Source organism: Haliotis cracherodii, unplaced genomic scaffold, assembly GCF_022045235.1.
Source record: "Haliotis cracherodii isolate W230 unplaced genomic scaffold, xgHalCrac1.p SCAF_37, whole genome shotgun sequence".
Classification (NCBI taxonomy): domain Eukaryota; kingdom Metazoa; phylum Mollusca; class Gastropoda; order Lepetellida; family Haliotidae; genus Haliotis; species Haliotis cracherodii.
Genome location: NW_027266294.1, coordinates 2,053,208 through 2,065,867, shown reverse-complemented (window position 1 = coordinate 2,065,867; position 12,660 = coordinate 2,053,208). Strand labels below are relative to the sequence as shown.

The 12,660-nt window shown below is 45.3% G+C and overlaps 1 protein-coding gene across 1 annotated transcript; it reads right to left on the bottom strand.

Moving 5' to 3' along the window:
- Window positions 1-213: 213 nt before the first annotated feature.
- LOC139477891 (enamelin-like) lies at window positions 214-771 on the bottom strand. The gene has a single exon (XM_071260323.1). It carries the CDS (start codon window positions 769-771, stop codon window positions 214-216), a length of 558 nt encoding a protein of 185 aa, XP_071116424.1.
- Window positions 772-12,660: the final 11,889 nt, after the last annotated feature.

The following is a 12,660-nucleotide window of genomic DNA, read 5'->3' as shown; positions in this document are numbered from 1 at the left end:
GTGCCCGACGGTGACGTGGAAGCACAACTGGGCGAATGGCTGGTCGTCGGGGGATTGGTAAGCGTTATTTAACGTTAAACTAAAGTGTTTTTATGAGGACGATATTGCTAACCAATCATTGTGCGCTGTTCACATTACAAGAACAAGTGCTCCCAATAAACAAACAAACATCCAAAGACAGCGCCACGCATATTGTAGTGTACATTTTGTAATCTAAACAATAGCGAAGATCTGTATCTTTTCACTTGTGCCTGTCCGACCCACACCTAGCCAGCTGTGTTCCTGTGATTCGTTCACACCTAGCCAGCTGCGTTCCTGTGATTCGTTCACACCTAGCCAGCTGCGTTCCTGCGATTCGTTCACACCTAGCCAGTTGCGTTCCTGCGATTCGTTCACACCTAGCCAGCTGCGTTCCTGCGATTCGTTGACACCTAGCCAGCTGCGTTCCTGCGATTCGTTCACACCTAGCCAGCTGCGTTCCTGCGATTCGTTCACAACTAGCCAGCTGCGTTCCTGTGATTCGTTCACACCTATCCAGCTGCGTTCCTGTGATTCGGTCACACCTAGCCAGTTGCGTTCCTGCGATTCGTTCACACCTAGCCAGTTGCGTTCCTGCGATTCGTTCACACCTAGCCAGCTGCGTTCCTGTGATTCGTTCACACCTAGCCAGCTGCGTTCCTGTGATTCGTTCAAACGTATCCCTGATTCAGACTCGACATTCACCTCAAACACACACTTACTCCCCGTTATCTTGCCAATAACCACTTGCATTGGTCGCTTTTATCAAGTAACTATTATTTCTAGACGTGTATTTCGGAAAGGCATTTCTGCTGATCACTCCAGAAATAGACATGAAGGAATATCACTTCAAGCAGTTGATCATGTTGACCTTGGTCAGAGGGAGACACCTCTTCCACTGATCTTCACAAGTTTAACGGCTAGTGCTGTTTGTGGTGTCATGACAATCCCATGACGTGACAGTAGGACAATGGCATTGTCCAGCTTTAAAAGTTATGTGACGTCCATGGGTAGGACTGATAACTTGGTCACGGTACCGTACACCTGTCAAATTGCCATCGATGACCAGTATAGGGGTCCTCTCCACATCATTACCCTCCCACCGACGCATGCGGAACGTTGACAAAACACCCTCACTGGACATGTGGACATCTGGGCATTGCACATCTTGTCTGTATCTAGCTACCGTCCCTCACTGCACATGTGGACATCTAGGCATTGCACATCCTGTCTGTACCTAGATACCGGACTCACTGCACATGTGGTCATCTGGGCATTGCACATCTTGTCTGTACCTAGCTACCGTGATTCACTGCACATGTGGACATCTGGGCATTGCACATCCTGTCTGCACCTAGCTACCGTGATTCACTGCATATGTGGTCATCTTGCATTGCACATCTTGTCTGTATCTACCTACCTGACTCGCTGCACATGTGGACACCTAGGCATTGCACATCCTGTCTGCACCTAGCTACCGTGATTCACTGCATATGTGGTCATCTTGCATTGCACATCTTGTCTGTATCTACCTACCTAACTCGCTGCACATGTGGACACCTAGGCATTGCACATCCTGTCTGTACTTAGCTACCAGACTCGCTGCACATGTGGTAATCTGGGTATTGCACATCCTGTCTGTACCTAGCCGGCGGACCCAGTGCACATGTGGACATCTAGGCATTGCACATCCTGTCTGTACCTAGCTACCGGACTCGCTGCACATGTGGTCATCTAGGCATTGCACATCCTGTCTGTACCTAGCTACCGTCCCTCACTGCACATGTCGTCATCTGGGCCTTGCACATCCTGTCTGTACCTAGCTACCGTGATTCACTGCACATGTTGTCATCTGGGCCTTGCACATCCTGTCTGTACCTAGCTACGGTGATTCACTGCACATGTGGTCATCTGGGCCTTGCACATCCTGTCTGTACCTAGCTACCGGACTCACTACACATGTGGATATCTGGGCATTGAACATCCTGTCTGTACCTAGCTACCGTCCCTCACGGCACATGTGGACATCTGGGCATTGCACATCCTGTCTGTACCCAGCTATCGAACTCACTGCACATGTGGACATCTGGGCATTGCACATCTTGTCTGTACCTAGCTACCGGACTCACTGCACATGTGGTTATCTGGGCATTGCACATCCTGTCTCTACCTAGCTACCGGACTCACTGCACATGTGGTCATCTGGGCATTGCACATCTTGTCTGTACCTAGCTACCGGACTCACTGCACATGTGGTTATCTGGGCATTGCACATTCTGTCTGTACCTAGCTACCAGACTCGCTGCACATGTGGACATCTAGGCATTGCACATCCTGTCTGTACCTAGCTACCGGACTCGCTGCACATGTGGTCATCTGGGCATTGCACATCCTGTCTGTACCTAGCTACCGTGATTCACTGCACATGTGGTCATCTGGGCCTTGCACATCCTGTCTGTACCTAGCTACCGTCCCTCACTGCACATGTGGTCATCTGGGCCTTGCACATCCTGTCTGCACCTAGCTACCGTGATTCACTGCACATGTGGTCATCTGGGCCTTGCACATCCTGTCTGTACCTAGCTACCGGACTCACTGCACATGTGGATATCTGGGCATTGAACATCCTGTCTGTACCTAGCTACCGTCCTTCACGGCACATGTGGACATCTGGGCATTGCACATCCTGTCTGTACCCAGCTATCGGACTCACTGCACATGTGGACATCTGGGCATTGCACATCTTGTCTGTACCTAGCTACCGGACTCACTGCACATGTGGTTATCTGGGCATTGCACATCCTGTCTCTACCTAGCTACCTGACTCACTGCACATGTGGTCATCTGGGCATTGCACATCTTGTCTGTACCTAGCTACCGTGATTCACTGCACATGTGGACATCTTAGCATTGCACATCCTGTCTGTACCTAGCTACCGCACCAAGTGCACATGTGGACATCTGGCATTGCACATCCTGTCTTTACCTAGCTACCGGACCCAGTGCACATGTGGACATCTGGGCATTGCACATCCTGTCTGTACTTAGCTACCGGTCCCAGTGCACATGTGGACATCTGGGCATTGCACATCCTTTATGAACATAACCACATCCTGTCAGTATCCATAGACTGGGTAGTATGTATATCTGCAACCATGTTACGAATTAATTCACACGAATGTCAACAGCAGTGGTAGCCAGGTTCTGCAGACAATTGCGTTGTTTCATGCAGGTGACAGATGCTTTTGTTCTACCTGTTCCGTGTATTGAATTAATGGTAAGCAATAGATTAAATGATTGAGTATGGTTTAACACCGCTTTTAGCAATATCCCAGCAATATCACGGCACGGGACACCAGAAATGGGCTTCACGATTCATACCCATGTGGGGAGTAGAACCCGGGCCTTCGGTGTGACGAGCGAACGCTTGAACCACTAGGCTACCCCACTGCCCGTAAGCAATAAAGATGAATTTGGAATCTATATAAATGATTATTTGTGATATTGTGTAGATTACGTTTATAGTATATTCACTTCAGAAGCAAAGCAGCATGCAATAAACATGAAATACATTTCTCTTTACAATGAATGAATAAAAGTAGTTCGCCGACATGACCTCGGGTCATCGCCATGGAGCAGCCAATCAGAGTCGGGCCTAATACTATCCAACAAAGGTGGACTACACGAATCTGTCACAGTGCTCTAGACAAAAGGTGTGTAGTGGACATTGTGTCCTGACAGTGCTCTAGACAAAAGGTGTGTAGTGGACATTGTGTCCTGACAGTGCTCTAGACAAATGGTGTGTAGTGGACATTGTGTCCTGACAGTGCTCTAGACAAAAGGTGTGTAGTGGCCATTATGTCCTGACAGTGCTCTAGACAAAAGGTGTGTAGTGGACATTGTGTCCTGAGCAACACCACAACGGACACATGGTGTCCATGTAGGGATTCGAACCTCGCTGTGATGGGTCAACACTTTCACAACGCGGCTACTCCACCGCCCCCGTACAGGTAATCAAACAAACAAGGACAAATTATCTGATAATTTTATTGCAACAATATATCCTCTTTGTGAACATATTTAACAATAAATCGAAGTTGCATTCTATCAACAAATCTTGTGTGTCAGTCGGAGTACGGTAACTTCTCTGGTACAAAGGTCATTCAACTCCATTATTTACAGTCTTTGTATGCCGTGTACACAACCCCACCAGTAAGTACTTTAACACAGTGTCAACTACACGGACACCGGTAACCATACCCCACCAGTAAGTACTTTAACACAGTGGGAACTACACAGACACCGGTAACCATACCCCCCCAGTAAGTACTTTAATACAGATGGAACTACACAGGCACCGGTAACCATACCACACCAGTAAGTACTTTAATACAGTGGGAACTACACGGACACCGGTAACCATACCACACCAGTAAGTACTTTAATACAGTGGGAACTACACGGGCACCGGTAACCATACCCCACCAGTAAGTACTTTAATACAGTGGGAACTACACGGACACCGGTAACCATACCCCACCAGTAAGTACTTTAACACAGTGGGAACTACACGAACACCGGTAACCATACCCCACCAGTAAGTACTTTAATACAGTGGGAACTACACGGACACCGGTAACCATACCCCACCAGTAAGTACTTTAATACAGTGGGAACTACACAGGCACCGGTAACCATACCCCACCAGTAAGTACTTTAATACAGTGGGAACTACACGGACACCGGTAACCATACCCCACCAGTAAGTACTTTAACACAGTGGGAACTACACAAACACCGGTAACCATACCCCACCAGTAAGTACTTTAATACAGTGGGAACTACACGGACACCGGTAACCATACCCCACCAGTAAGTACTTTAACACAGTGGGAACTACACGGGCACCGGTAACCATACCCCACCAGTAAGTACTTTAACACAGTGTCAACTACACGGACACCGGTAACCATACCACACCAGTAAGTACTTTAATACAGTGGGAACTACACGGACACCGGTAACAAAACCATACCTTAACCGTTTCCTAGAAAAATATATTGATAGAACTTCAGAATGTATAGAACTTCCGAATAATAAGTTAACGTTTCACATCAACATTTATTTTCAACTTTTTATAGGCATAAACACTTTACACCTGCAACATATGGAAACACATATCAGTGAGTGAGTGAGTTGGGTTTAACGCCACTTTTAACAGTAGCCCAGTTATATCACGGCGTCTCACCTTAATTTGGAAGGAAAGACCGACGTGATGCAGGTCACAGACGTTTACCACTTTGACGAAACCAACGAGCACAGGTATGGTGGTTAATAATATCAAAAATATTAGTTTCTCGTATATGTTGATTTAAATCCTACGTCAGTGTCAGTGTGTCAGGGACCACCCGTATACCACAGTCCTAGTGTCAGTTTATCTGGGACCACCTGTATATCACCGTCCTAGTGTCAGTGTGTCAGGGACCACCTGTGTAACACAGTCCTAGTGTCAATGAATCAGGGACCACCTGTATAACACAGTCCTACTGTCAGTGTATCAGGAACAACCTGTATAACACAGTCCTACTGTCAGTGTATCAGGGACCACCTGTATAACACAGTCCTAGTGTCAGTGTATCAGGGACCACCTGTATGACACCGTGCTAGTGTCAGTGTATCAGGGACCACCTGTATAACACAGTCCTAGTGTCAGTGTATCAGGGACCACCTGTATAACACAGTCCTAATGTCAGTGTATCAGGAACAACCTGTATAACATAGTCCTACTGTCAGTGTATCAGGGACCACCTGTATAACACAGACCTAGTGTCAGTGTACCAGGGACCACCTGTATAACACAGTCCTAGTGTCAGTGTATCAGGGACCACCTGTATAACACAGTCCTAGTGTCAGTTTATCTGGGACCACCTGTATATCACCGTCCTAGTGTCAGTGTGTCAGGGACCACCTGTGTAACACAGTCCTAGTGTCAATGAATCAGGGACCACCTGTATAACACAGTCCTACTGTCAGTGTATCAGGAACAACCTGTATAACACAGTCCTACTGTCAGTGTATCAGGGACCACCTGTATAACACAGTCCTAGTGTCAGTGTATCAGGGACCACCTGTATGACACCGTGCTAGTGTCAGTGTATCAGGGACCACCTGTATAACACAGTCCTAGTGTCAGTGTATCAGGGACCACCTGTATAACACAGTCCTAATGTCAGTGTATCAGGGACCACCTGTATAACACAGACCTAGTGTCAGTGTACCAGGGACCACCTGTATAACAGAGTCCTAGTGTCAGTGTATCAGGGACCACCTGTATAACAGAGTCCTAGTGTCAGTGTATCAGGGACCACCTGTATAACACAGACCTAGTGTCAGTGTATCAGGGACCACCTGTATAACACAGTCCTAGTGTCAGTGTATCAGGGACCACCTGTATAACACAGTCCTTGTGTCAGTGTATCAGGGACCACCTGTAAAACACAGTCCTAGTGTCAGTGTATCAGGGACCACCTGTATAACACAGTCCATGTGTCAGTGTATCAGGGACCATCTGTATAACACAGTCCTAGTGTCAGTGTATCAGGGACAACCTGTATAACACAGTCCATGTGTCAGTATATCAGGGACAGCCGGTATAAAACAGTCCTTGTGTCACTGTCTTGCATCAGTACACAATTCAAACGATAGATAATCCTCAAGCTGACATGCCATTGTACACTTCATATGTCATGTATGTTGTTATACACCTTGAAACAATTCGTTCAATACAAGGACACGTATTACCACACAGAGCAACTGTGTGAGTAAAACAAGTGAAATCACCCCAGACTTGCCATACTTTGATAAGGCAAAGGGGTGTTTCTGGCTCTTGTTTCTATAGTGACTGGGATAAATGGGGTGATACAGCACCTGTGTGAGTCAAACCAGTGAAATCAGCCCTCGCTTGCCATACTTTGATAAGACAAAGGGGTGTTTCTGGCTCTTATTTCTGTAGTGACTGGGATAAATGGGGAGATACAGCACCTGTGTGAGTCAAACAAGTGAAATCAGCCCTCGCTTGCCATACTTTGATAAGACAAAGGGGTGTTTCTGGCTCTTATTTCTGTAGTGACTGGGATAAATGGGGAGATACAGCACCTGTGTGAGTCAAACAAGTGAAATCACCCCAGGCTTGCCATACTTTGATAAGGCAAAGGGGTGTTTCTGGCTCTTATTTCTGTAGTGACTGGGATAAATGGGGAGATACAGCACCTGTGTGAGTCAAACAAGTGAAATCAGCCCTCGCTTGCCATACTTTGATAAGACAAAGGGGTGTTTCTGGCTCTTTTTCTATACTGACTGGGATAAATGGGGAGATACAGCACCTGTGTGAGTAAAACAAGTGAAATCACCCCAGGCTTACCATACTTTGATAAGGCAAAGGGGTGTTTCTGGCTCTTATTTCTGTAGTGACTGGGATAAATTGGGAGATACAGCACCTGTGTGAGTCAAACAAGTTAAATCAGCCCTGGCTTTGTTTTGTAAAAGATGTATTTATACACCGAATTCCCGAACCCCTATTTTCTAATTGATTTCGAACATCCTGCATATGTGACTTGGGGTCGTACTGTTTTCAAAGCAATATTTTATCATTCTTTAAAGTAAAGCAACGGAACTGGAGGTTTTTAATACCTTTGCTGGTATATCATATATTGCAGTAAATTTATCATTCCTTAACCGGAGCACTGCTCTCTCAGTTTCAGTTCCAGAAATAGGTTTATTTAACATATAAGTGTCCAGACTATTTGCTGGTGACAATCACTTGTACAGTCAGTGAGTGCAACCAATAAAAAGTGCTTCATATGTATATACCATTTTAATAACACATACTCATGGTCATAGCAATCTGTCGGCATCAACAGCTTCTTGTGGAATTTGACGTTGCCTCTCAGTTGTGAGTCCAAATAGCCCAATTTGTTTCCAAAAATTATTTTCCTTTAAGCTCAAAATGTAGAACAGTAAGTTTATTTTGCTGATTCGATGCATGGTTACGTTTGTGTGACGATTTAAACGATACATGATTTACTATGTAATCCCATCGGTCTCCTTTTCTCTGCAAGGTTTCCTTTTACCTTAACCACTGTTTTTCACATAGGCAAACAACATTCCGATTGCAAATGAACAGCTGTGAAATGTACAGTGATTTAATATTGATGGACATGAAGAGAAAGCTGACCATTGGAAGTCAAAGAGGAAGTCCAGCATTTCGCACATTGTTTTCTCAGGAAACTTCAGATGGAATTTGCTTTCATTTTTTATGAATTGTTCTGAACATCTGAATATAGATACGAAACTGTATCTGTGGTCACGACGTTTTGCCAATTACATGACATGGATGAAGGAATGAAGTTTTCCTTAAGTTTGCCATGTGGGATAGTGGTGTACAAAGTTGAAAAATCAAATGATTTGACAGAATTAAGCTTGCGGCGTTGGACGAACGACCTACCAAGTGTAAACATAATGTTTTCGTACACGAAAAAGGTTTGCTTGAACACATAGAGTGAGTAAGTCGAAACGCCACCTTGAACAGTATTTCAGCTTCATCACGGTGGCGTGTCAGATTGATGTGAAAGGAAAGACACTCGTGATGCTTTTGTATGGTAAACAGTTCCAAATTTGACCCATAAGTGGCCAAAATGATGACAGGTGCAATTCCTTATTTTGACCCTACCTTAACAACCAGGGGAACACTTAAATTTCCTATGCATGTGTTTTGGATGAGTACTGCCATTGGGGCAAAATACTCTCACCTATTTCATACTGCTGCATTGACTTGCTAAAGAAGTAGTCCCAATCGTAGAAAGTTTCGCTGTGAATATGGACTGGGTTTGTCGCTTAACATAATCTACGCTTTCTTTACATAATCGACACATTTGCCACATTATTGCATCGGGGGCACGGGTGGCCCAGTCGGTCTAAGGTGCGCTGTGCAGATTAGCGGCCCTTGAGCATGCTAGGAACCTATGATTGAGGGTTAGAATCCCGATTGGCGCCGATTTTGTTTTTAAGTTTGTCAGCACCATACCTGTGCGCGTTGGTTTCACCAAAGTGGTAGTCTGAGACCTGCATCAATCGGCAATTCCTCCCACACGTCGTGATATAACTGGAATATGTTAAAAGGGGCGTTAAACCGGACTCACTCACTCACTCTTAGATGGAAACAGTATTAGGATGTTTGTGTATACTGCACCTTCATCTCCGTGTCTCAAGGCACAAAATATCATTCTATCAGATGTATTTACTGACCTTCAAATTTTCATCTTCACCCTCTTTTCATAAATTCAGTATACTCATGTCAACGAAAAAATGAACCACCATTAAAACAGTTGTACATTGTATATAACGCATTATTAGTTAGAAAAGTTTTAACTGAATACAAAATGTTTGGTTCGCATGTTATTGTGACGGGAGCTACCGGTGGGGCAGGATATGTGTGCCTTTTCGCAAACACATTGTGTCATCAGCATAATTCATAAGCACATGCTCCTGACATAGTCGGAATCGTACACGTAAATCTTCTTTTGGCATTCGACACATTTTATTTTCACAAGAAATGCAGAGGAATGTCTGTTTGGTGAAATCCACAAGCACTGGTATGGTGCTAACAAACCCACAAGCATAATCTTGGCGAAACGGGGATCGAACTCACTATGGTAGATTCTGTAGGCGTGTCCACGATACCTTACTCTATATTGCGAATTGTTGCGCCTTAGACGACGAATCAGCCACCCGTTCCTCCGGGAGGAAACGAGTAGTGCAAATAGTCAAGTTGATATAATCAAATTTCCCTTATGTTCACTGTAATTCCTGTTTTCTGAACTGGTCACGTGTTATTGTATTCATTTCCCAATGAAACAGCCGCCTTCTCCCTGACATATTTGTTCAGGTTCGTTACAGTCTGACTGTTGCAGTTCTTCTCGCTTCTGCCTTAATTGACAGGTCGTATGAACTTTGTTTAATGTTACTAGTACTCCACTGATTGGCTACTGACTTTGTGGGTGTGTCAAGTTATGTGCATAAATTAAACAATCACCTGATTCATGTCACGCCTCAGAAAATATCTCTCCACCTGGAATGTTTATCAATCTCATAGTTTTTCTCTGCGTTGATTAATATAATTGCTTTTGATTAAACACTTGTAGATAACACGTGTCTTCGTTGTAGAATGTAGTTGTTAGGATTGAGTGTGTGTTTGCTTGGTTCATTGAAGTATGAATCACAAAACAAATGTGAAAGATTTTTGCACAGTCAATCTTTAAAAAATTACCTGAATACATGATTGTAGGTGTGTGAGTGCTTGGGTGAGTTTGGTGATTGGCGAGTTCGGACAGGTGAGTGAGTGAGTGAATACAGTTTGAGATAGTGAGTGAATAGGGTCTTGGTAAGTGAGTGAGTGTTTCAGTACATTGCAGTATTTCAGTACAGTATTTTAGTTGTATCACAACAAAACAACTTGACTGGGAGTAAATCCCATAGGGGTGCACAACTGAGACATGGAGATTGTGCTGGCACACCAGATATATGATGAGGCCGAATAAATATACAATGCACCTGTCCACAATGCATCAGCTTGCATTGCACACATCAGAGTCACGAGATGGTTCCGCTACAATAACTAGACCAGTTGCTCGACTGCCTGTGAATAGGAGGGGGGAACTTGATCTGCTCACATTGCTTGGTTACCTAATGTTTACGTCAGTGTTTTCTGCAGGGTCGAGGTGTGCCTTGCAACAGTGAACTGCGCAGAACGTCGGAGGGTTGGACAGATTACAGTGACTCGACTTTTGATCCTGTCATGATGGCAAGGGAAACTTAACAAGTAAGTGTATTTTCGTCTAATAACTACGTTCCTTTCCGTGGTGATTACACATTCGCCTTTATGACTGCATCTAATACAGAAGCCACGTACTTTCAATTGCAAGAAACTATTTGAGTCGTCTTTCAGTATAAAACATCTAACACAGACTAACCTGGATTATGTACACATTGATGGGAAGATCTTGAGGAGTTCGTAGCAAGCGGATGGTATGAAATAGCTATGATTTCTGTTGTTTGATGGCTTGTAGTGGCGAATCTGGACTGCTACCAGTTTATTCGATCAACCATTGTATGTAATCCTAGTTGGTTGAAAATTCAACATCTGTACACCTGCTGCACATGCGTTGACGACTGTGCGGGAGACGGCTACCTTACATAAGATACAACTATATCAAGTTAGTGGTGGAGTGCGGTGTGGTGATTTGGGTTTAAACGATGCGTTGAACATTGTTGTACTTATAAAACTACGTATTTTTTGGTGTTTTTTGGTTGTTTTTGTGCGTGCGTGCGTGCGTGCGTGCGCTCGTGCGTGCGTGCGTGTGTGTGTGTGTGTGTGAATGTGTGTGTGAGTGAGTGTGAGTGCGTGCGTGCATGTCTGATTGTACTTGTCCCGACTAATTCTGATTGTATGTGCTGGTACATGGAGATACCGTGCTGCAGTGTAACGCGAATACCCTACTTAGACACAGTAGACTGACCAGTCCTTGTTTTGGCCCCAGGGTAGCAACCAGTACCATCTTTTAATGTATTTTGGTATGTCACAGCCGGTGTAGTGTGGAGTCGGGGACCAGCTCTCCATGACACGGTCTCTCTAGATACACACTGGTCTCACTTCTTTCAATCCTCTGCAGTGTAGTGTGGAGTGGGGGACCAGCTCTCCGTGACACGGTCTCTCTAGATACACACCGGTCTCACTTCTTTCAATCCTCTGCAGTGTAGTGTTGAGTGGGGGGCCAGCTCTCCGTGCCACTGTCTCTCTAGATACACACCGGTCTCACTTCTTTCAATCCTCAGCAGTGTAGTGTGGAGTGGGGGAACAGCTCTCTGTGGCACTCTCTCTCTAGATACACACCGGTCTCATTTATTTCAATCCTCAGCAGTGTAGTGTGGAGTGGGGGACTTGTATGTGTGAGGCGGCCTGTGTACACTGGACCTGTGTGTGTGAGGCGGCCTGTGTACACTGGACCTGTGTGTGTGAGGCAGCCTGTGTATACTGGACCTGTGTGTGTGAGTCGGCTTGTGTATACTGGACCTGTGTGTGAGGCGGCCTGTGTACACTGGACCTGTATGTGTGTCAGGCGGTCTGTGTACACTGGACCTGTGTGTGTGTCAGGCGGCCTGTGTACACTGGACCTGTGTGTGTGAGGCGGCCTGTGTGTACTGGACCTGTGTGTTTGAGGCGGCCTCTGTACACAGGACCTGTGTGTGTGTGTCAGGCGGCCTGTGTACACAGGACCTGTGTGTGTGAGGCGGCCTGTGTGTACTGGACCTGTGTGTGTGAGGCGGCTTGGGCGACCCTACTGGATCTAGAAGATTGGCAGGAGAAATCTGATTCGCGCGAGTCAGTTAGTGTGTGTTGTCATGATAATTACATACTTCAAGAATAATTTGTAAGATTATGGAATGCTGTTTGATAGGACCTTCCATCTGTGTTTGACCGTTTGACAACAAATCACATGAGGTACTATCAGTCGAGAGGAACCAGTCTATCACTTGTTCTAGTTTCGGTTTGAGCTGACGCTCTGATGACCTCATTTTCGAGGGGAA